At 40.2% G+C, this 25,163-nt stretch overlaps 2 protein-coding genes across 2 annotated transcripts; both read left to right on the forward strand.

Annotated features, from left to right (window-relative positions):
* The first annotated feature begins 217 nt into the window (after window positions 1-217).
* LOC137298401 (ubiquitin-conjugating enzyme E2 Z-like) lies at window positions 218-15,300 on the forward strand. The gene is made up of 7 exons (XM_067830659.1): window positions 218-380; window positions 1,927-1,999; window positions 2,677-2,864; window positions 3,999-4,110; window positions 4,581-4,693; window positions 5,307-5,397; window positions 8,669-15,300. Exons 1-7 carry the CDS (start codon window positions 238-240, stop codon window positions 8,825-8,827), a joined length of 879 nt encoding a protein of 292 aa, XP_067686760.1. The 5' UTR covers window positions 218-237; the 3' UTR covers window positions 8,828-15,300.
* Window positions 9,613-23,901, forward strand: LOC137298762 (uncharacterized). Its single transcript, XM_067831038.1, has 6 exons — window positions 9,613-9,666; window positions 16,251-16,338; window positions 18,866-19,288; window positions 19,578-19,678; window positions 20,492-20,586; window positions 23,528-23,901. The coding sequence occupies exons 1-6, from the start codon at window positions 9,613-9,615 to the stop codon at window positions 23,670-23,672; spliced, it is 906 nt and encodes a 301-aa protein (XP_067687139.1). The 3' UTR covers window positions 23,673-23,901.
* The last annotated feature ends 1,262 nt before the right edge of the window (window positions 23,902-25,163 follow it).

Raw genomic sequence — 25,163 nt, forward strand, 5'->3', positions numbered from 1 at the left:
GTTTTGAGAAGCTTGTTTACTTGTGTTTATTTTGATGTTCGGGAATACGGAGTTATGATCAGAGACAACAGCAATTGGTATATATTCTCCAAGTTAAATTCTTTGATGTCTTGCAGCCCCTCTACATATTTTTTGTAGGATTTTAAATCAACTTTGTTTGTCATATTTGACACTGCAGTATTTATTCGCACAAAAAATAGGTCAGTGCGGCAAAGAGGAAGTCGAAGTAGGATAAACATGGCGACTGCTTTGGAAGATACGCTGGACCTTGTAGCAACAGATGAAGGGCCTTCTCTCAAATGGCCCCACTGGGACCCATGTCACTGTAAAGACTGGGACAAAGAAAAGCCTACGCAGCAATGTATTCTCAGAATTAAACGGTATTTAATATCATTAGTCATATATCGGTCAAATAACAACGCAATATTTCCGTGTTCTGAGAAAATATGACAGTTTCACATTCCACATGTCATCATCTGAACATTGACAGTGTAATTTTTGTCCAATCACTGATTGACGTTACCGCTTAGAAAATGACCACATTTATTTAGCGAAAAACAATATTATTTAGCTTCGTATAATCCAGTCCTGCTTTTTCCACACGGCGAGAACAACCGAGTAGTAAGATAATATCTAAGTGTCTGCATGGGTTTGTTTTATAAATACATATCTTATTGGATACATTTATCTGATCTTTATGGCATACATTCTTTCCCTTTACCCGTCATTGTCGTAAATGTATCACAAGCCTAACAGATTTAGAGAAAAAAATGACACACTGGGATTTCCATTGTAAAATAAGCATAAACTTTCTTACAGTTTTTCATGTACATTGGATGTGTTAGTGAATCTTTGTTAACTCACCTTTTTACTTTTCATAGTCCAGTCACACATCGATCATCACATCACCAGTCACACTGCGATTTCTAGGCCAAACATTTACAGACAGTAGCATTGACTGTTGGATAGCCTGTTTATTAATATTAATATATGACTCTTAGATTCATATGCATTGCATATTAATCATATTGCAATTCTTGGTTCAGTGAAACTAATCTGTGTGTGGATCAAATGGAAAAAATGCCTGAATTGAACTTGGCAATAATGTGTGTAATGTCTGTTAACACAATGGCATCATTTTGGAAAATGGAAATACCAACTTCAATGTAAGCAAACAGCTTGAGATGTATAGATTACAGTACATTAAGCAGCAGTAATAACATATGTATGATAGCACATGTCATAATTCAAACACTAAGAATTGCCAAATTTACACCAGTGAGTTATCATTGCTGTGGTCAAGAGCTTTACTCAACTCAAACTAACCTAGGCAATACTGACTTCCCAAGTATGTCCAGCATGGCATCAAGGCCAAGACAACCCAAGGCATTCAAATTTTAGTCATGGTGTTTATCCACCAATGCTGGAGGCAAAATAACTTAACTTAAGTTTAACCACTCAATTCCTTTGAACTTCAATTTTACCTGTCAACAGAATAAATATATTACTGTAACTATGTGTTGTTGTTTTAGAAAAACATTTATTGTGTTTGCCGAAGTATTCTGTTATAGGCTAATAGTAGGTTTATTTGCTGTTTGAATGGATTGATGCAACGCTGGATTAAAGAGACACTTAAACCCATCTCTCTTACCCTCACAGAAATCATTTTATGTTACCGTTGTTTCTCAAGAAATCATATTCAGACTTTGATTTTAAGGTAACTTGTGATTTTATTCCATGTTATCAATATTCCAGCAATATCACAGCAGGTAACACCTGAAATTGACCTCATTCATTGTACACATGTGGGGAATCAAACCCAGGTCTGTAGAAACCTTTTTGATTAGGGGCAGTGTTGCAGGGCTTTGAATCAACTTATGTCTTTCAACATCTGCTATGTATTACAAATGTCATGGCATTTTTCAGAGATATCATGACCATCTACAATGAGCCGCCCCCAGGGATGTGCATTGTGCCTGACAAGGAAGACATCACAAAGGTACTGACCTGTACAAACAAATGAATCACAAAAAGTGTTTCTTCATTTAGCTACATGGGTTTGTTGCCTGAACTGCTGACTTTCCATTATAAGCAGGAACTACTGGCAAACAAGCATAAGTAGAGCACAGACCTGACAGTTGACCCATATTAACGTGTATGAGTGGTGCACACTATCACTTACCATTGTGAGCAAAGTGGCTTCAGATTCTAACAACTTTCTACACCGACCATGTGAGAGTCTTATGAGCAAGGAGTGTGCAGATACACGCAGAATCAATTTCATCATCATGTACTGCACATACACTAGCCTAAATCTGCCCTACCCTACCCGTGCACCACCTTCTTCTCGTAATTGCATTCTCTGCGCTGGTCCAACTTACTCTTGTTTGCCAGTAGATCTTGTTTTGTGCATTCAATCACTGAGTTTTGCTCAGCCCAGACTCATGTATTTGAACATATCCAAGGTATTGGGAAGAATATTGCTGTGTGCCATATTTACATACTTCTCTGATGTGACTGTATATTTTCAACATATACATGAACTATTTCCCAAGCTCATTCTCCCATCATTGTCATGATGAGCATGTGAGGCAGATTCCGAAAGGTTGCTTTTTGTATTTGTTGACTGTCGTTTTAAGTAATATCAGTTGACAGGTGCTTCCATGTGTGTTATAGATCCATGCCTTGATAACTGGCCCGTTTGACACCCCATATGAAGGCGGATTCTTCTATTTCCTCATCCGTTGCCCGCCAGACTACCCCATCCACCCCCCTCGTGTCAAGCTGATGACAACAGGGGATGGGCGTGTCCGTTTCAACCCTAACCTCTACAAGAACGGGAAAGTGTGCCTTAGTATCATTGGGTATGTTGTTTCACTGTCACTGTAACAATAGTTCCTTATGACTGTTATGTATGTTTAATTATTCTGTACAAAAATACTCCTTGGGTCATCAATGGAAATCAGTTCCACATACTTGTTGAAAGAGCTGTCTAAATTGAAGTTAAAATGATTCATTAACTGTTAGTATCGTCAGGTGTGATATTCAGTCTAAGTAAACGTAGCCTCATTACTTTTCGTTACACTCCACTAATGAGTCTAACAAAACCTTATGGGAGGTCGTGTTAGGTAACCTTTGAGATTGACCAATCAGAACACAGCTTACCAAATTGCGACAGTGGACATTCGCACATACCTTTTTATCTCGAAAAGTTTCGTACCCGAATGATTCTAAATGCTATTTAGCATACCCTCGCTTCAGGGTGACACGGCACAAGTTACACCATGACAATGGTGAGTAAACAGTCTCTGAAAATAGTGTTTTTGACAATATTCAAGGGTGCGGAAATATTAGCTAATGGTAACCATGTCAACAGAGGCCCAAAAGCGTATATACTGTAGGTCAATTAACTGTGTTATATGCGGATTTTTGTTTGTGGAGAGATCTGTGTCAGTGACCTGAATATTCTGTAAGTCCCTCCGATCCCTAAGAAGTAGCTGTTGTCTGATTGGTTAAGTCTATTTAACCGTCTCGCATTTGATTGAACGGTCATAGGTTGCTCAAAGGTTACTGCTATTGTTTGGTAGACTCCATGTTGGAAAGTAACGAATAACACTGAGACCAAGTTTATTTAGACTGGTGTGATATTCCACCGTAAATATGAGAGACCTGAACTTGTCACAATGCTGTTTTTGTTGTAAATAGATATATCAGATCACTTGGTTCAGTGCTGATGTTAGGTGTCCCTTAGCCTGTGTGTTGGCGTGTTCTTCAGAGTGCAATTATTACATGTTTATTTAAACATTTGTTCTTAAAACTTTTACCAAATTGAACCATATGTTGCCAAATTAAAGGAAGTGAACGCAATAAGCTTCTGTTTGGTTGATTCATACATACTTGTTACCAAGGTTACTGTGGGTAGCTGTAGTCTGACCACCAGACTCTAATTAAGGCAGATTATGCTTAGTGTATGTGATAACACTTGTTTCCCCTCTCAGAACCTGGTCTGGTCCTGCTTGGAGCCCCGCCCAGAGTCTGTCCACAGTTCTCATATCAATCCAGTCTTTGCTCAACGAGAAGCCCTACCACAACGAACCTGGCTTTGAAAGGGTAACAATGTGTATTTTGTACTGATTCACTCCCCAAAATACCTTCATTTGGTCATGTTTTATTAGTTGAGCGTTAAACTGCATCTTTTTTGGCTGTATATTGAAAGTGCATTTGGAAAACTTAGGATTTCAAGTTCAAGATGATACAGCAGACCTGTACTGTAAAATCATTTTCTTCAGTATGCTATCATAGACCGTCATTGTACCTGTTGAGAGCTCCAGTCTACAGGTTCTACCCTGTCTTTTGTTGGTCATTAACATAACTTAACACAAAGATAGCTAAAACGTTTTTGCTACTACACCCATGCTCCAATATTTGCACCAAGACAACTTTGTAAGTAAGCGACAGTTCATGCTTCAGAAAATGGCATGGAGTAGTATTTCATCAGCATTAGTGGACACAGTCAAAGATGACTCCAACATATTTTAGATTTCATTATGTGTAGGTACAGATATATGTTCTGTGTTCAGGAAAGGAATGCAGGTGACGCCAAGCGCTACAATGAGATCATCTGTCACGAGACGTTGCGAGTGGCTGTGTGCGATATGCTGGATGATCATTCAGTCTGTCCCTCAGCTCTCAAGTAAGTCCCAACATTAGTACAAATACTATCCAGGTGTAACTGTATTTCTCAGATATAATTCCCTTAACATTACTGGTTCTACAGATTTTCATCCCCAAAGTACCTGCAGGCAGTTGGGGGAACAAGTGACTGAAATGGATAACAAGGCAACTCTTCTGTACATGTACAGCACATTCAAGGACTCACTTCCCTTTATTATACTTACTGTTTAGCTTTCCAGGTTTGAGTTGGGGAGCATGAACACTTTCAAACTGTCAGTGTATCTGTAAATTATGAGGTATGTGGTCATTGATAGTAAGTTATCATTACAGAATTCTCCAACTGGCTAAAATGTGATTATGTTATTGTAAGTAAAATAAAACTTATCATTGCCTTACTCTTTGCTGCCAACAAGCAGTTATGTAACTTATTACTAATTTGAGGGTGAACACATGATAAAGGAGAATCCCTAAATGTTATCTCCCCTTGTTCACCGGGTTCACTGGGCCATGTTACAGTGAATGGCTTTGATGTTCTTTCATGTACTGTCGATAGACTCTGTATTTCATAGACACAAGTACATTTACCGTTTTTTGTCTCCAAAGCCTACATGTACCTAAATTGGTGTCTGCAGGGAGGTGATGGAGAAGTCGTTCCCAACATACTACGACTACTATGAGTCCATCTGCACCAAGTACAGCCACCAGCAGGGACAGACCATGCAGGTCAGTTACATATGGAATCTGGCAATGTAGCCCAAGTCAGGCAGTTCACTATGGGTTCAAATCCTTGATTCACACTGGTCGTGTGAATTTGATCACATCCATATTCCTGTCATTGGTTTCATGGAAGGGTAAATGTTTTAAGATCTTTGTCCTTTTGGGATTCCCTTCCCCATTAAGACAATACATGGTTTATACATTTGGCTTCCAACACCGGCATAGTTCTGTGCTCACCCTACAGTGCTCACCACGTCTGCTTCAGTGTATTCTCAACTTCTCTATACTTACATATTGAACTGGATCCGGTTGTATCAAACTTTAAAGAAGCATGAACGTGCCATTAAGTGTTCATTAACTAATGTATCATTAAATTCTGTTGTGCTAACGTTTTTATGACGTTGTCATTACTTCTTGTAAAAGTGGACATTGCGCCAGAATTTCGTTTGACCAGCACTGGATCTACCTATATACAGCCATAAACTTACACATAAATGCAGAATATTAAATTGCCTATCCCATAGTGTAAACTCAAGGGCTAATACTTCGGCTGTTTGAATACTTGGCACCGCTATATGGTATCCCAGATTTTGTTATGCATTAAAAACAGCTAATTTTTCCGCTTTTTATCGTAAACTTTTAAAAGTACTTTGCTGCTACATTTTTAATTTGGCATCTTTACGGAAAGTGTGAACAAACAAAATACGGTCTGATGTCTAAATGACATAGGTATCTATTAAATTAGTTTGTGTGCTTATGTATAACATTATACACTGAATCTTAAAAATGACTCATATGTGCTTAAATGGATTTTCTTCTATCCTGTCAAATGGTGAGGGCGAGGTCATACACTTATATAGATGAAGGGGCATCACTCAGCGGTTTTCATACACTAAGTCATTGTAACCCATATGACTTAGGGAGAATTTGTTGTGGGTAAGGACAACAACTTTTTGTTGTGTTTGAAAACAATGATAGTCAAAACATCTGTGACAAACATGCACCTGACCAATGATTAAATATGCCATTGTTTTGTCAATAAAAGAACATAAACAAATTCATTGAACAAGAAAATTCCTTTGAAAATGTGTGTATCTACATTTCACGAAATGATTATTAAATCAGTTTAAATAGTTTTGTCAGTTTTACTTGGGGATGAAATAGATCTACTAAATATAGATAATGAAATTAGTTTCATGAAACCTTATCTCAGCGATGCACAAATTTGCATAAATAGTGAAAGTGTAAACTGCAGGACAGGGTGATTGTGATATATCCAACCAACTTTCAACTCAAAGAAATTGCCAAATACATTCAACAGTGTTGAAATATGACATAACTACCGTTGACCGACTTCTCATAAAATGGTGGCTTCATGGATATAGGTACAAATGATTTTGCGAATGAATGTTTGTCCATAAATGTATTGGTTAAGTAATCAGAAATATTCTGACTATCTGCGTATTGTTATTTGGTTTTACTGTTTTCATAGAGTAAGCCCGAAATGTCCATACTTGTCTATGTCATTCTCCATGATTTTGTGTCTGGCATGGCGTCACGCTGCACAGATCTTCTGTGTGATTATATCTGTATTTTATCTCTTTTTGATATTCTAGTTCTTGCAGTGACACTCTTTCCGTATTGAACATGGAAAAATATTGAGCCCACGCATGCTTCAAATTGGTGAATTGTTGCCTAAAACACTGAGAAAGTGCTGCTCAGTATAAAATCAGATGTTCTTTGTTTACATATAGAGCAAAGCGCTGTGTTATGACCACAACATTTGTTTTCACCCCCAATATGTTTCGTTTTCTTCTGCCTAATCACTTGGTATTAGTGACGGTCTGGAATTTGATTCTAAATTGTATGAGGAATTCAGTGAATCATTTGTTACAACTGAATATGAAATATACCTGATGTAATAGGTGTACTATACGACTGGCCTTGGTGATTTTTTTTTTTTGTAAACAAAACACTGTCCAATATGGTGGAAAGCTCACTTTAACGTTTGTGTTCATGCATTTTCGAAAACATCCCAACTGATTCTAGTTTTATCGGGGATGTTTCAGAATTATTGAGATTTGTTTCTTCACAGCTGCACAAATATTTGTTTGTACCGAGACATTTGACAGACATCGGATAGTTACGCTTACATATTTAGTTCAGGGAAATATGAGAAATATTTAGGGGAATCCCCTATTGATTGTATTAACTAATGATGCATTAAGGAGTTAGTGTATCAATAGGGTTTAAAGCTGGTATTAATTAATGAAGCAGTTATACAAGCAGATCCTGGTATTAAAATGGGTTTTATTACCCTTTCGAATGTCATTCTCTTTTATATCCAGTCTAAGCAAAACTTATCCGCAGTACTTTTCGTTACACTCCACTACTGAGTCTAACAAAACCTAATGGGAGGTTGCATCAGGTAACCTTTGAGATTGACCAATCAGAACACAGCTTACCAAATCGCAAAAGTGGACATTCGCTCATACCTTTTGAACTTTTTATCTCGAAAAGATTCGTACCCAAACGATTCTGAATGCTATTTAGAGTACGCTCGCTTCCGGGTGATGCACATGGTGTACTTAAACCATGACAACGGTGAGTAAACAGTCTCTGAAAATAGTGTTTTTGACAATATTCAAGGATGTTATCTTGCAGAAATATTAGCTAATGGTAACCATGTCAACAGAAACCCCAAAGCGTATATACTGTAGGTCAAATAACTGTAAATAACTATGCAGATTTTTGTTTGTGGAGAGATCTGTGTCAGTGACCTGAATATTTTGAAAGTCCCTCCGATCCCTAAACAGTGCTCATTTTCTGATTGGTTAAATCTATTTAACCATCTCGCTTTTGATTGGACGGTCATTGGTCTCTCAAACCTTCAACTAGGTTTTGTTAGACTCAGTGGTGGAGTGTAACGAAATACACTGAGACTAAGTTTACTTAGACTGCTTTTTATCATAAGTGCACATGTGCATACATCAGTTTTGCCTAGCAATCATTGTTTCTGTATTTCATCATCTCTTACACAATTGAAGATGATGTCAATGAAGAGGGCCATCACACTTTCTTACCACTGTATTACTTCACAGATGTAGATGAATAAAATGGATTATTAATAAATTATTGTGTCTCATATGACTAATACAAAACTTGTGTGCAAAATTATGCTCTTCACACATGTTTTGTATAAGTCATAAGTTCAAACTTGCTGGTGTAAAAATCTGTATGTATGTTATAGGGTAATGCTCACCTACATTCTTTACAGGATCCCTTCGGAGAAAGACGTGGGATATTCGACTACCAAGGTATAAAGGAGAGACTGGATATAATAAAAGCCAAGCTTGATGAAAAGTTGGACAATTCCTCTGATAATGACGACCTGTCTGATTCAGAAACAGAGACTGCTGCTGCCTCCCAGAGCTGACATCCTTCACAGCTGTGCTGATGACACTTCCTGTGTGTGTGTGTGTGTGTGTGTGCCATTGTAGTTCCAGGAGATCACATGGCCTAACAGGACCAATGAGTGTGTCATGGCTTGACCAGACACCTTCCACCTACAGTCTGGCCCTGCATCTGGCGCAGTTATAATGGCCATAAACAGACACTAAGAGACACACTGGCTTGTGATGTTTGTCAGATTGGTCAAGACACACACAACCAATGAGCTTTCAGTCGCACTTGTACTGATGTGTGTTTACGGCTGTGAAGAAACAGCTCATATGATTTTGAACAATGTCAAAAACCAGTTGACAAGTGTTTCTTTTTAAGCAGCCATAGGGCTTTCATTTCTGTTTGGAGAGGGGGAAATATGATGATAATGGATGTATCACTGACGTTACAAAGAACGAAGCACTCACCTAGGTGTTCCTTTGGGACCATGGTTATTGTAGTTTGTCCTCAGGAAGGAATAATCTACAAATAAGTGGGAACATGAAAAACATATCCTTGATCACTTTGAAAACACAATCACATTGAAAACTTGAAATCAGAAAAATGCTTTGGTGCTCATGTCCTTCTCCAGACACAGGGAATGAGAGTTGAACTTTCACAATGCCATTGTTGTGTTTGATAATTTCTTATTTAAGTATCCAGAGCAGTTGAATCTGATTTTCATGGACATTCTGTGGAACATTATAACAAGAGTGTGATGTGTGTTTTCAAAGTTTTTTCAGTTTAGGTCACCTTGTGATTTTGTTGAATAATGAATGAATGAATGATGATGATGATGATGATGATGATGATGATGATGATGATGATGACAAGGTACTCCTGTGCCATGGTTGTGGTGTAAAACAATCATCTTTCATACATATGTATCTAGTCCACATCGCTGAAATAACAGAGAAGGTTTAATGTTGTTATGTTTGGAATTGATAATGTTATAAATGATAAATCCATGTTTATATGAGCAACTTCATGGCATGAAGTACTGACTTTACATTTAGGGTGTAGTTCATGTGATGGTGCCACAGTTGAGTGTTTTCTGCTTTATGCATGTTATATGGTCCTAGGATCATGATGATTCTTGTAATTACATAAGTTCATTATGCTCGTTAGAAGTGATCAGTTTTCACGTAGCTGATGTTGCATGATTCTGCCACATGTTCAGATATGCTTCACTGATATGTAATGGGGATTAAGTGTTAGGAAACAAAAACTGTCATGTAGGACCTTAAAGGAATTCAAAATGCTTGGGACCTTTTAGTGGGTGCCAAGCCCTAAGGACTGTAAGGGGGTGTCTAACACTAAGGACTGTATAGGGGTGTCTTATGATAAGGACTGTGTAGGGGTGCCTATGAGGTTAGGATCATAAAGAGGTGCCTGACATTAAGGATTGTAAAGGGGTATTAAAGACTTTAAAGGAGTGTTTAACACTAAGGACCATATAGGGGTGCCTATGGGCTTAGGATCGTAAAGAGGTGCCTGACATTAAGGATTGTAAAGGGGTATTAAAGACTGTAAAGGAGTGTTTAACACTAAGGACTGTATAGGGGTGCCTATGGGCTTAGGATCGTAAAGAGGTGCCTAATGTTAAGGGTTGTAAAGGGGTATCTTATACTAAAGACTAAATGGTTGTTTACACTAAGGACCGTTTAGGGGTGCCCAAGGCTTAGGATGGTAAAGAGGTGCCTAACTTTAAGGATTGTAAAGGGGTGTCTTATACTAAGGACTCTAAAGGGGTGCCAAAGACTAGGGACCATAGAATGATGCCTGACCATAAAGGGATGCTAAACACTTATTATTGTAAAGAGGTGTGTGATTGGCAAATAGTGGTCAACTCTAAGATTGTGAATTGATTAGAAAGGAGAAGCAAACCCGAATGATTGGAAAGAGATTCCAAGAGAAGAAGATAGAGTTGCTGGTGACCTTACCTAGTTCAAACACAATGAACCCAAGGGCAACTCAAGATTCATGGAGCGAGGGCCAGTCGTCAGGTCTCTCTCTGACAATAGGCATGTCACTAAGTTTAGCCCAATAAACTGCATTTTTGCAACAAAATGCATCTGAGGTATAGTCAGGTATGCTGTACAACGGAGACGATAGACTTTTTGGACCATATTATGTCATAAACAAAATAAAATAAACAAATTATCGTTAACAGAGTTTGGGGTAAGCCCGTACTTTGTTTTAGTGGTAAAGGTGTGAACCGTTGTGGCATCAGTGACCACGTCTGGAATTGTAAAATTGTGTTCCTACCCAAATGCGTTCATCACTACCTCTCTCTTGTGCAAATAGTGCTGTAGAACTACTTTTCCCCTTGCATATCCAAAGAGTTCTGCAGCAGGTGAAAGTTAATGTGCGACTGCAACATTTACATTGTTGGTTGCCCCCACATCGCTTAAAAACTACACTTTGGGCACAGCTCCTAGAGTACTTCTTTAGTGTCACTACAGTTCATTTGTTATACAATGATGGAATGGTTCATGGCTCTATTTAGTAGTGACATGTATGGTGATAGAATCAATAACACATATTTGGCATCCAATTTGTGTATAGTGACAAAACCGTGCCTGCAAAATACTCTTTTACTGATACAAACAAGCTTGCTGGTTGACCTCTTTGTCATGTCTTCCTAATCAGCTAAGGAAATGTACTTCTTTGTCGTTGCATATTAGAGCTGGATTATTGTTTAAATGATGAGCCAAGACTGCTTTGAGTTTGTATGGGATGTAATGACCACTGGAATTTATCCCACAAACATAGAGGCTGATACTTGACCAAATCATTGACTAGTGACTCCCAATGTTTATTCTCCCAATTATGATGACTGATAATATTCAGTGTCTTGTAGTTAACTGCTATTGGGACCAGATAAGGTTCAAAACTATTTTGATATTTACTGTTGAGATTGTTTTATTAATAGCCTTTGCTCGAGTTTGTTGAATATGAGTATAAGTACTGTTAAAAAAATTCCCAAGTTTGTGCAAGAATAATGATTTTCCCTCCCATTTTCCTGCCATGGTCTTCATGGTGTTCTGTGTGAGTCAAGAATGAGGTCAGTTCCTGATGTTGGGACAGAGCTGAAGTTGTCAAGTCTGCCGTTGGGGATACTGAGATGACGTTATCTCCAGCAGCCAATGTTTGTTTGGCTGGTCAGACTCAGTGACTTGATGGATGTTGTAGCAGTTGTCGAGTCTACAGTAAGGAATTCTGGGAAATCTTGGTACCCGCAGCCCCTGTTTGAATGGCTGGTCAGACTCAGTGACTTGATAGATGCTGTTGTGGTCCCAAGCAACCTATGTTTGACTGGCTGGTCTGACTGAGTGACTGGATGGATGCTGTTGTGGTCCCAAGCAACCTATGTTTGACTGGCTGGTCTGACTCAGTGACTGGATGGATGCTGTTGTGTCCCTAGCAACCTATGTTTGATTTGCTGGTCTGACTGAGTGACTGGATGGATGCTGTTGTGGTCCCAAGCAACCTATGTTTGACTGGCTGGTCTGACTCAGTGACTGGATGGATGCTGTTGTGGTCCCAAGCAACCTATGTTTGACTGGCTGGTCAGACTCAGTGACTGGATGGATGTTGTTGTGGTCCCAAGGAACCTATGTTTGACTGGCTGGTCTGACTCAGTGACTGGATAGATGCTGTTGTTCCCCCAAGCAACCTATGTTTGACTTGCTGGTCTGACTCAGTGACTGGATAGATGCTGTTGTGGCCCCAAGCAACCTATGTTTGACTTGCTGGTCTGACTCAGTGACTGGATAGATGCTGTTGTGGTCCCAAGCAACCTATGTTTGACTTGCTGGTCTGACTCAGTGACTGGATGGATTCTGTTGTGGTCCCAAGCAACCTATGTTTGACTTGCTGGTCTGACTCAATGACTGGATCGATGCTGTTGTGGTCCCAAGCAACCTATGTTTGACTGGCTGGTCTGACTCAATGACTGGATAGATGCTGTTGTGGTCCCAAGCAACCTATGTTTGATTTGCTGGTCTGACTCAATGACTGGATAGATGCTGTTGTGGTCCCAAGCAACCTATGTTTGACTTGCTGGTCTGACTCAGTGACTGGATGGATGCTGTTGTGGTCCCAAGCAACCTATGTTTGACTGGCTGGTCTGACTCAATGACTGGATAGATGCTGTTGTGGTCCCAAGCAACCTATGTTTGACTTGCTGGTCTGACTCAATGACTGGATAGATGCTGTTGTGGTCCCAAGCAACCTATGTTTGACTTGCTGGTCTGACCCAGTGACTGGATGGATGCATTCGTCATGGCCTGACTGTGTGGATTCCTGCTAGTAATATCAGCCACTGGTTTTCTGTACCACAGTTATGAATAAAGCGTAACAACCTAACAATCTAACATTGCATTTGCTGTACAACCAAACATGTATTGAAGGCACACCTTCCTAATGGAAGAATGCTGTATTTATTCATTACAATAAAATGCTGATTAGACATATAATCATATAGATAGTGTATTCTATTATGAGTTAGTGTTGTATTTCAGCCAAGCATAATTTATTTTTAGCTCACCAGGTTTTGACAGCTGAGCTGTTATTATAGTGTATGTACATACTGTTAGTGTATGGTGTTTTTATATTGTCAGTTTTACAATGAGATAACCTAAGCCATTACCGATCATGTTTGTTTTCATTTGCTATATTGTCTTTTGTAGAAACGAAGGGAAATCTGAACTCCAAAATGGATTTTCTTATTTGATATTTCATGAATAGATACTAGCTCACCTGACTGACAGTCACTTTACCTCTTGTTGTGTCGCATTGTCTGTCTTGCTTACAAATGTCCGTCCATCATAACATTTTGCATTTTTGACATCTCCGAAGCTACCAGGCCTCTAGACCTGCCATTATAGTCTCGGAACCATGCTCACAGAAACCTTGTCCAATTTTGAGTATCTGTAGCTGTTGCCAATTATTCGGTACATGTATTTTTTTGTTGTTGATATATTGAAATATATCTTATGTGTTGTTGGTCATGTTTTCCGATACAGCTATCTATAATTATGACTATTTTTCATCTCTTCTCCCTCCTACACCATTTGATATGGAAGAAAATAGTGAAACAAGTCCAAATTGATGACAGACGGCAGATGTTGAACAGACAGGATCTCTTTCATCAGACAGACTACTTACATGACATAACTATGTAGCCTGCTGAGCCTGATTGCCTTGGCTGCTGCTTGTTCACCTTTATCTTGAATGCCTGTTGCTTTGATGGTGCTTCACTGATGAAGCTGAAGTTTGGCATGCATTTCTTGTTGAAATCTGAAGTTTCTTTTCAAAATGTTATTCTTAAGGCTTAAATTGTGTATGACTGTAACAACTGTAAGACACCACAGATTGCAATAACAAATACATTAAGAAGCTTATATATTGCCACAATCATTGTTTTCATTAACAGTGTTATGGAAATTATTTCTTATTCATGTATAGATGTTTGTACTAAAATTATGTTCATGGTTATAAATTGTGTTGTTTTAAGTCGGGTGAGCTACTAAATCTTTGCCATGTGTTTGTTGGATGCAAGGTTGAGGATTGCTATTTTTTGTTATGATGCTCTTATCATGAACCCTTCATAAGATGGCACTGTCAGCATCTGGTATTGTTCCTAATTCATTATGATGACTACTAGAATCGTTATTATAACTACTGGTCGTGCTGTCATGCCCCAGGCTGGTATCACCTGCTAGACATCACTGTTAATATCAGAAACGACCATGATGAAATAGATTTCATGAGGCCAAAAAATGTGCACTACATAATAGCACACAGTCTGCTTGTATATCTGGCATGGGGTCAAAATGTATGGAATATTCACTGTAACATACATCCTATTTACTTTATTGTGTCTCACTGCTCTTTTGTAAATTGAATTGCTATCTACCAGTGACTGTCAGCATACACAAATAACATGGATCAAAGATGCCAACCTTTAGTGGGACTGGTAACAAAGTGGTCTGTTCATAGTTGTTCCCCTTTGTTGCCAGGAAAACTGTCTAATCTTTGGTTGAGTTTAAACATACATAGTATTTTGTGAGCTGTATTTCACTTCATGCTTGACATGCACCTACCTTTTATCATAGCATCCTGTCAAAACAGCCAGTGATTAGATAGTTTTCAGTGAAAACCTTGATTTATGTTATGTGTTTTGAAATGGACGTCAGTATGAAAAAACCAAAATGATGTAACCAAGGCAACATCTATCCAAACAACCCAATTGACAAGTCTTTTGATTGTTTCCTTTGTCCCAGTGTCTTACTCATTCTTTTGGTATTTCAAGTGTGACGGCAACTGTTTAACAGATGTACATTGTATGATGAGTGTCTCACTCAGTAGTGAATGTTGATTGTACATATCTGTTAGATAGCATTTAGTAATCCTTGTAACATCATTTATACTCATACTGAAACAATAAACCACTAATCACTATAATGTGTTGTGGTGAGTGTAAACATCTGTATACAACACATGAACACATGCCAGGACATGATAGAGCTATCCTGGAGATTCTGAATTTGAAGTGGACCCAAGGAAGCAGTTCTGTTTGGAAGAATCTCAGTGACTTGCTTTATTGTGTCTTCACATCATATATGGATAGTTTGCCATAGAATCAGTCAGTGAACTAACGTTTGGTGTTAAACAACAGATACACACACCTGAGGGGTGTATGAACTATTGGTGTTCACAACAGATGGGCACAGTGACTCAGAGGTGTATGATCTATGAAGGTTCACAACAGATGTCGCAGTGACTGGAGTGTGCATGAACAATTGGTGTTCACAACACTTGGGCACAGTGAATGGGGGTATATTAACTATTTGGGTCCACAACGGATGGGAACAGTGACTGGGAGGTGTTTTAACTGTTGGGGTCCACAACAGATGGGAACAGTGACTGGGGATATTTTAACTGTTTGGATCCACAACGGATGGGCTTAGTGACTAGGAGATATATTAACTGTTGGGGTCCGCAACAGATGGTCACTGTGACTGGGGGTATATTAACTGTTTGGGTCCACAACGGATGGGCACAGTGACTGGGGGTATATTAACTGTTTGGGTCCACAACGGATGGGCACAGTGACTGGGGGATATATTAACTGTTTGGGTCCACAACAGATGGGCACAGTGACGGGGATGTGGGGGTATATTAACTGTTGTTGCCCACAACAGATGATCATGGTGACTTGGGGTATATTAACCTGTTTGGGTCCACAACAGATGGGCACAATGACTGGGGGATATATTAACTGTTGTTGCCCACAACATTTGGGCACAGTGACTGGGGGGTATATTAACTGTAGAGGTCGACAACAGACGGTCACTGTGACTTGGGCGTGTATGGTGTATAATGTTATGAACTGCTGCTCGTCTGTATAGATAACTGATGCTGGCAAAATCGGATCAGACGATATCCCGAAAGACTATAGTGGTACTGAATGGACTAACCTGGACTACTTGGGAACAGGTGACACAAGAGTACAAGATGTGCAGAAATGTATCAAAATTCTTGCCCAACAGGTTCGATTAACAGTGAATGTGACTGTGGGCATCTGTTCAAATGGCTCACACATGTCCGAAACACGTCCACGCAAGGTCTCTGTACCCTTTTTCATCACACACAGGCTCGGGTTCATTTACGCCACATCTACGTTACACTCACCATTTGTTCATACATGCCCTAAGGCATGACTTCTACTCTACATATGGGTACCATGTGTGAAGCCCATTATTGGGTATTGACGGATTATTTCTAAAAGCATAGTAATAACCAAGCCCGTTCCAGAAGAGATCAAATATACTTGATGACTTCAACGGACAAAGTGTGTTTAACATCATGTGAACAACTGTGGCACTCTCATCTCGCCGGCTATCAACCTCCAGGTGCGCTTTGATCACGACATCGCTATTTGATGTTAGGTTGAGAATATGAAGATCAATGAAGAGGAGAGTAATGGATTGTGTAATTGGCTCTTCGTTCTAGATGGCTGACTGGTGTAGCATTGACGATAACTGCGCTGCTGTTGTTCCCACACACAGGAGGCGGCAGCACAGTGGACAAATCACGGATATTCCTGAGTTATAACTGATCTAAAGTAGTACTTATAGCTATACGTATAGTACGAGGATGTTTAACGAGGACGTCAAACACGTGGTCGATTGTGTAATGTCGTACTCCATCTTTGTTCATGACATCAATCACTGGCTTGCCTAGTCCAGTTTGTTTAAGCCACCTGCTGGGTGAGGCGTTAAAATAACACACCGATCAATTACCTAACGAACTGAAAATCAGCTCCTCTACATGTGCAGTTGTTTCTGATGTTGTCAGGATATTTATGTCACAGATGAGCTTCCTTACCATGTTGCTCATTCATTCATTCATTGTGTGATTGTGTGTGTAGTTTACCGGACTAGACCGAAACAATGGCCGATGTACTGCCGACATGAACTAGGTACACTTGGCATATTTCAAAAGTCAGTTTGTCATTGTTTTGAAAAAAATCTTCTTTGCGTGTTTATTAGTTGACAGAGCTTGACAAAGTAATCAGTCTTACTCGAGCATTAGCCACCTCTCCCATGTCCCAGTACAGGCGGTGGGGTAGCCTAGTGGTGAAAGCGTTCACTCGTCACGCTGTAGACCCGAGTTCAATTCTCCACATTAGCACAGTGAGTGAAACCCATTTCTGGTGTCCCCCGTTGCGATGCAGCTGGACTATTGCTAAAACAGGCTCCAAATCATACTCACTCACTTATAGTAATTACCCATCCCACATCTCTGCATAACAATAGTGCCATCACTAGTGTAGTGATAGTGATCGGCTTTCCTTGTTATTTGTTGTTATTTCCTGTGTTATGTCTTCCCACCTCAAAGTGTTATTTCCCTGTACCTTTACTTATTATTCACATGCCTGCGTGCGGCGTCAAACAACATACAGGTACAGCTGGAGATGGGGCAGTTATTAATGTGACGACGTAGCATGATGCGGGGAAATGGGGTTTATATGGATGTTAACAATAAATTAGTAATTATCTCTACAGGGGATGCAGAAATTAACCATCACCGTACTTGTGTTTACTAAATCATTAGTTCAAAACGATTTCAAACAAAAAGGCCGGTAAACTGTCTCAGTCTCAAGTAGTTTGAAATGAAACAACTGGTTTTTCTCCCGTATAATGGTCGAAGTAGTTTCAAGTAAATTAAAATTCGATGTGTAAGAAAATGGATATTGTTTTTTCCCTGTGGTCTAATTGAAAATTGATTCATCAAGAACAATATACCGTACCTCGTGACGGCAGTCCTGACACACTCCATTATCAATCTGCATCAAGTCTGGAGCGGGAGATGAAGTGATTTAAGTTGCGGTATTCTACGTTAAACAAACATGCGAATGAGATGCATGCCACCTTAAAAAGACAGACATCATCTAATAAATTCATCATGTTTGGAACGAGCTACTTATGACAACTATCCACAAGCCCTGTGGCAGTTACGGGATCGCTATATCGCATTAGAGAGTCGTGATGTATTAGACTCTTATGAGACAATAGGAGCCCTCAGAATGCTCAACACAGGTGAAACCAGTCGGGTCGGCTCACACCCAGTCCACGCATACACAGATTCACTATCACGCCTTCAACGAAAATACTCACCAAAGTTTAGCTAAAAGGACTTTAATGGCATTTATGGATTGCTTGAGTGTTGTGGATGATGTGAGAGTCCTCACCGTAATTAACATTGATTACGGGAATGGTTAACAAAGTTATAACAGTGGGAAGTTCTTCGTATGGTACCTTTTATCCGGCTACTTGTGCGTGTTAGAGGGCCAATTATTGCACGCGCAATCTGTAACAATAGAGATCGATGGCGGTATATTAATTGATGATGTCTACTTGTAGCCAATACTCATATAAAAATCTCAGCAATGTCATAAATCTCAGATAGAGTTTCAGTTTGGCGAGTTTGAAACGCTTAAAGTCATAGGGGCAATTGTTAGACATTTTGATAATGCAGAAAAAGGAGGTGAGCTCTCGAACGTCCGGCCGCAACTCTGTGGACGAGAGGGGAGATAATTTGGGAGAAGAAACTACGAAGCCTCACTTCTTATCTATTGACGACATTCTGAGAGATAAACACACAGACAAGGGTAACAGTGAAATCTCTCGAAATGACCTGACAAAGTATGACGTTGCAAGATCGTCGCTGCGAGTCCCTGGAGTGACCGATCACTGTGTGTCCGATGTGGATAGCCCAAGGCCGGACGTGTTTGGCTCCAGTCTTCCCTCACTGGACTACATGGCATACGCCCGTTCTCCACAGATCCTGTCCTACCCCTACTCGCTAGCCAGGCCCTTAGGTGTCTTCCAGTCCACATCGTGGCTGTGTCAGTCACTGTATCAGAGGCAGGCATACATAGAAGGTAATCATGAATTCAGACGAAGAATATGCATCCTGTTTATTGTAAAATACACACTGGTTTCCCAAGCAGGCGGTGCATGTACGATATTCTGTTCATCTTACTATGTTTCTATACATTCAGCTACCTGTGTTTCTGGTTCGATGTGACAAGTTCTGAATTTGGCGTTTTTCTAAAAGTTTTAATCCGCCTATGACTAGCCATCTAAATTAGGAAGGTCGTGTCAAAGTTTTCCTTCAACATTTTCCTTCAACAAAACTTGACTCATGTCGGTCATGCCATTTCTTCTCAGCCCAGAGAAGCTCTCGACGTCAGCGCAGGGTGAACATCGACCGGAAGCCGCGACAGGCGTATTCAACAAAACAACTGGAGAGGCTTGAGGAAGAATTTAAGGTAATCTCAGTGTTCTCCAAGACCCGCCAACGGTTCAGTGCAAACAAACACTTTCAGTAATGATGGAGGTGAGACACAAAAGATACTCCATCCCATAACGTCCCCATAACGTCGTTTCGCTTCGTCAGTTGCCGTCATGCTCTATCAGCCTTATTACAATGTGTGGAGTCCCAAATGGAACTGTACACATTTTAAGTGATATTCTCTTTCGGTACTAATGATAGTGTTCTCTTTTTACACTTTATGTTCAGTTTAAGTTAAAGTCGTAAATGTAATCTCAAACATCAGATCTAGATGTGTTGTCTTTATATATTAGACACGTTAGTCATTAAACAGTAATCATATACATAAGTATGAAAAATCATTAAAGGGAATATTTGTATGTGCATGTATGTTTAAAGTTATGGGTCCTGTATATCTCTGCATCTGTTTTAGGACTATTTAACCTTATCCATGTCTCTGTGTGTGTGCGTATGTGAATGCACGTGTGTGTATATGTTTGAATATTTATGTTTGTATATTCTAGCTGCGAAAACAATATTTCATTCACTTTTCGCGAGCCATCTTTATATCTCTGCATCTGTCATATGACTATTTAACCGTATCCATGCGTGCGCATGTGAGTGCACGTGTGTGTATATGTTTGAATGTGTATGTTTGTGTATTTCTTCTAGCTGTGAAAACAATATTTCATTCACTATCGATTCGCGCCCCATCAGTGTCTGTTACATAAGTTGAACAAGTGTCTGATTATGTCATGTATGAAAGGTATTCTTGGATAGAAACACCACTTCACGTTTATTCATGTTGCAGACCGACCGTTACCTGAGCGTCAGCAAGAGAATTGAATTATCCAAACACCTGGAGCTGACGGAGACTCAGATAAAGACATGGTTCCAGAACAGGCGGTGAGTAACGGTTATATTTTGAATAAGTCTCCAACTTCGGGACTGTATGTGCGGAGCGTTAATATATCATTTGTATATACCCTACACCCTCACCCCAATAACCCAGCCTCATTCTCACGAACACATTAGGTCGCCCGAAGAAAGTGGAATCACTCAGAGTCGTTAATATATCATTTGTATATACCCTACACCCTCACCCCAATAACCCAACCTCATTCTCACGAACACATTAGGTCGCCCGAAGAAAGTGGAATCTCTCAGAGTCGTTAATATATCATTTGTATATATCCTACACCCTCACCCCAACAACCCAGCCTCACTCTCATGAGCAACATCAGGTAGCCGGAAGAAAATGGGAGCTCTCAGATTCGTAGGAATTACGAGAGTTGGCTGGAATATTCGGAACATAACGACGAGGAACCACCTTGACGGATCTGGTGGTATTTTTAAACTTAATTCCCTGCAAGGTTCGCGCACTTCTGGCAGCGATGCTGGAAGGTATTTTAGTTGATACAGCCAGGATTTTACAGAGTTTACTATTAGTTTTATACATGTAACCCACATTGCTTGTTCAAGCTCTGGTATCCTCATTCCATATTCACCAATGATGGGACCATATTACAGGTCTTCGTCATTTCATAACCTGATAAAAGTGTGAACTAGTGACTCAACCAAACCATTTCTTCTACTCTCTATGAGAGAACAGTGTATAAATACATGTTTCACAATATCACAAGCAACTATGCCACACTCACACTCAATTGACTTAATGCTAAGTATGCTAGGGGGCGGTGGGGTAGCCTAGTGGTTAAAGCGTTCGCTCGTCACGCCGAAGACCCGGGTTCGATTCCCCACATGGGTACAATGTGTGAGGTCCATTTTCTGGTGTCCCCCGCTGTGATATTGCTGGAATATTGCTAAAAGCGGCGTAAAACCAAACTCACTCACTCACTAAGTATGCTAATACGCAGGGTTGCAACAATATTACACATTCTGGCATTTTCTAACATGCAAACCACAGTCTGTGAACATTTGCTGAATATCTTATGGTCAGATATCAAAGTCCACGCACAAGCATATTCTTAGAGACAAATTCAATATCGCTGTTTGCATAGTTTAGCGAGAAATAGCAAGGATCTCTGGTGCATATATCTTCGCAGTGTGACCAGAGTGAGATCGTCCCTGGTTATTGTGGATGATCCACGTTTTGAAAGGCCTTCAATACTCTGACAAATCTAGGGCAGCTTCCAGATTAGCATATCCCTCTTCAGGTAAACCAATCCATAGAATTCATTTGACATTTGAGACCATTTGTGAAATTTATTCCATTTTTTATAATTTTGCAACAAGTTAATTGTGAAACCAGCAAAAAGGTGTTTAAACTTGGGAAGTTTCTTAAGTCCCCTGACCCTGAGACATTTAATTACGCAAATCAGATTTATTGCAAACTTCCTCACATTTCACGATACCAAACCTGCTATGAGGAAATTTCAGATTTTGAAAATTGTTTTGAATCACTACACTGATGAGGTTGGACATGAAGTGTTGGGAATGGTTGAGGGGGGATGTTGAGATCAGTTGGAATTCATCTGAAAGAAACTTGAACTTCACTTACAAATTCAAAAAGAAGAAAATAGAAAACATGAAGAACCGAAAAGGTTGGGAAAAGGAAAAGAAATGGAAAGAGACATATAGGAAAGAAATAGAATTGAAAAATTGGACTGAGAAGGTTAGAAAAGTCATCTCAGTCACAAAATTCTTCCTCATTTTGACACTCCAAGGCATAACTCGTTGTCCAATACGGACACAGCAGAGTGGGTTTGGGCCACTAAAATACAGGCTATGGCATTAAAAAGAGTATACTAAGTTTTTCACATGCAGACTGGGTACGTTCTATAGTCCTGCCCGATGAATGGACTTGGAGACCATCACATTTAACACGTGTATTGTCCGGAGTCAGCGATGCATGATGTCCGACTTCGGATCAGAGGGTCCATGGTGCAGACATTTTATGGCCGCTACACGCACATCGATGATCATGATGTCACAACTCTGTAGTGAATATCTTTTTGAATATTGGCAACAAAACAGGTCTTGATATCAACAATATCGGGTAAAAACACTGAAAGTCGCTCTGGTGAGAATATTGCCATACAATTTCTGTGGTAGATACGTTTTGAGAGAAACAAACGTGTGAAAGTCAAAGGTCATAGCTGGTTTACAAAAATAGAAACCTAAGGAAGTCGTTCGGGGATCTCTGGTGTCTTCACCGGCTTTGAGGGGACCATTGAGAAAGGTTTCACATTTTTTGGCATTATACACCAACTGGAATCTGTCAAGAGACTGGTTCGTCTCACTGACAGTTTATATATACGGTGAAACATCCTTAAGTCCAACGCCAACAATTCGGTATGTGTTTAGAAACACTGTCGTACAAGTGGGGCAATGATAGTAACACTTGATAAATAAAATAAAAGTAATACCATGGCTTTTGAATTGCTAGCCAAACGATTGTTTTGCATTTGAATTTCCATTGAGCAAGAAGGAAGTAAAATGACCGCTTACCAAAATCGGTCTACTGTTTCTTTATTGGTTGATCCCCGTGAAGGCCCGGTGTAGAATTGGCCTTCATCAACCCATGCTTGCCAAAAAAGACGACTATGCTTGTCGTAAGAGGCGACTAACAGGGTCGGGTGGTCAGGCTCGCTGACTTGGTTGACACTTATCGTCGGTTCCCAATTGGGCAGATCGATACACATGCTGTTGATCACTGGTCTGTCTGGTCTAGACTCGTTTATTTACAGACCGTCGCCATATAGCGGGAATATTGCTGAGTGCGGCGTTAAACCAAACTCACTCACTCACTGTTTGGCTGATAAAAGGGAAGGCGAGACTTGGCGAGACTATTTTTCTTAAATTCATATTTTTTCAATCTTTTCAGGACCAAATGGAAAAAGCAAATGGCCGCCAAGCTGAAGCGTGATGGCCTTCTTAGCGCGCACATGTGGCCTCTGACTTCATATCCGCTACACCTTCACCAACCAATTCACCAGCCAGTACACCCGAACCCACTGTTTCACCTCTAGCGCCAAGCTGGTCGTGGTATTGACAAGAACTCAGTGAACATGACTGTGTTTGTTTAGACAAATGCACTTTCAAGTAAACTTTGGTTTCTGTGTATATTGCCAGCCCGTGGTAGCTTCGAGAAACACTTGCTACAAGGCGATGCTTTAATCGTTGTGGAGCAGGCCGAATCTGACTCAGCACATGTGGAGTATTTAAACCAAATTGATAAACAAAATATGTTTATGCATAGTCATTTGTTTATATGCGTCTTAGTCTCGCTTTCGAAAAGATTCTGAATCAATGCCTGTGGTTACATAGGATCCCACTGAGGTGGACCGTTGTCTCAACATCCAAACATCAAACCCCCTGAATACGCCACTGCACGTCAAGTGGTAACATGAATCTAGCTGGGACCCTAAAGTCCTCGAGTGTACATTTTGTTGGCATGAACTAGTTGGTGGTCGTGTACAGGTATCACAACCTTAAGTACAGTGTAGTTTTGCAAATGGACAATTGAACAGAATACCAGATATTATGGTAAATAGTCTCGGGCTAGAAACAAGGTCCTGAGGTGAACTTTACATTAAAACTCATTACGGACAAAAACCCTCATATCCCATTTTAGATTCACGTGCTGGAACATGTGCCCGACCCTGCGTTAATAGGGTTATTGGCAAGGTTATTCGTGTTGGATTCTTCCAAATGAACCTCCACGAACTTTATAACGTATTTCCGGTAATACAATTGCCATGAAGCTGTTGTCGGTACAGTCCTTTCATAGAACATAGTGTCGGTATAATGGCAGTACAACATATATCCACCCAGTGCCTTACGGGACCATTGCCACTTGTCATAAAGACCTGAAGATGACGAAGTACATTTTAATGGCTTGTTGACAAAGCTTTCTTTTTGCTCCTGGCATTTCTTGCGCTTTTTACGCTGTCTGGTCCAGAACCTGTGTTTACAGGTATGGTGCTAACGAAACCCACCGGTGTGCACTATAAGGCGCCAACCTTCCCGGTCCGTCCCTGGGAGCTAGTCAGATTCGTGGGGGTTCGGACCTGACTCTGCATACTGCCTCATCAAGGAGTCTGTACGCAGAAACACAGCAATGTCTGTATCTGCGTGGGCCATGGTTGTTATAACGGGGTGTTGTACGTGCGGTATATTGAGTCCAATAGAACGCAGTTTGCCGTGGGGAGAAGCATTTACCTGCTTCCCCTCGATCGATAGTTTTTTCGCGTTTTAGCGAATTTTCCTCATAGCGTACAGGACGTGGATCTGTATATACACAAGCCGCATCATAGGTGACGTTGACGATACGAACCGACTGCTGTTCTCTTCAACGTAGAGGGCTGGCTTTTGTGGTCGTAAACCTGAGTTCGAATCCCATTACACGTATAAACTGTATAAACTCGGAGACGGAAGATCGCAACTTGATAGTGGCGAACAACATCGCGCTAATCCATAAGTTTTCCATTGTGTCTGGACCAAGCGAACCCAAGTTTGCA

This window comes from Haliotis asinina, chromosome 10 (genome assembly GCF_037392515.1).
Source record: "Haliotis asinina isolate JCU_RB_2024 chromosome 10, JCU_Hal_asi_v2, whole genome shotgun sequence".
Lineage (NCBI taxonomy): Eukaryota > Metazoa > Mollusca > Gastropoda > Lepetellida > Haliotidae > Haliotis > Haliotis asinina.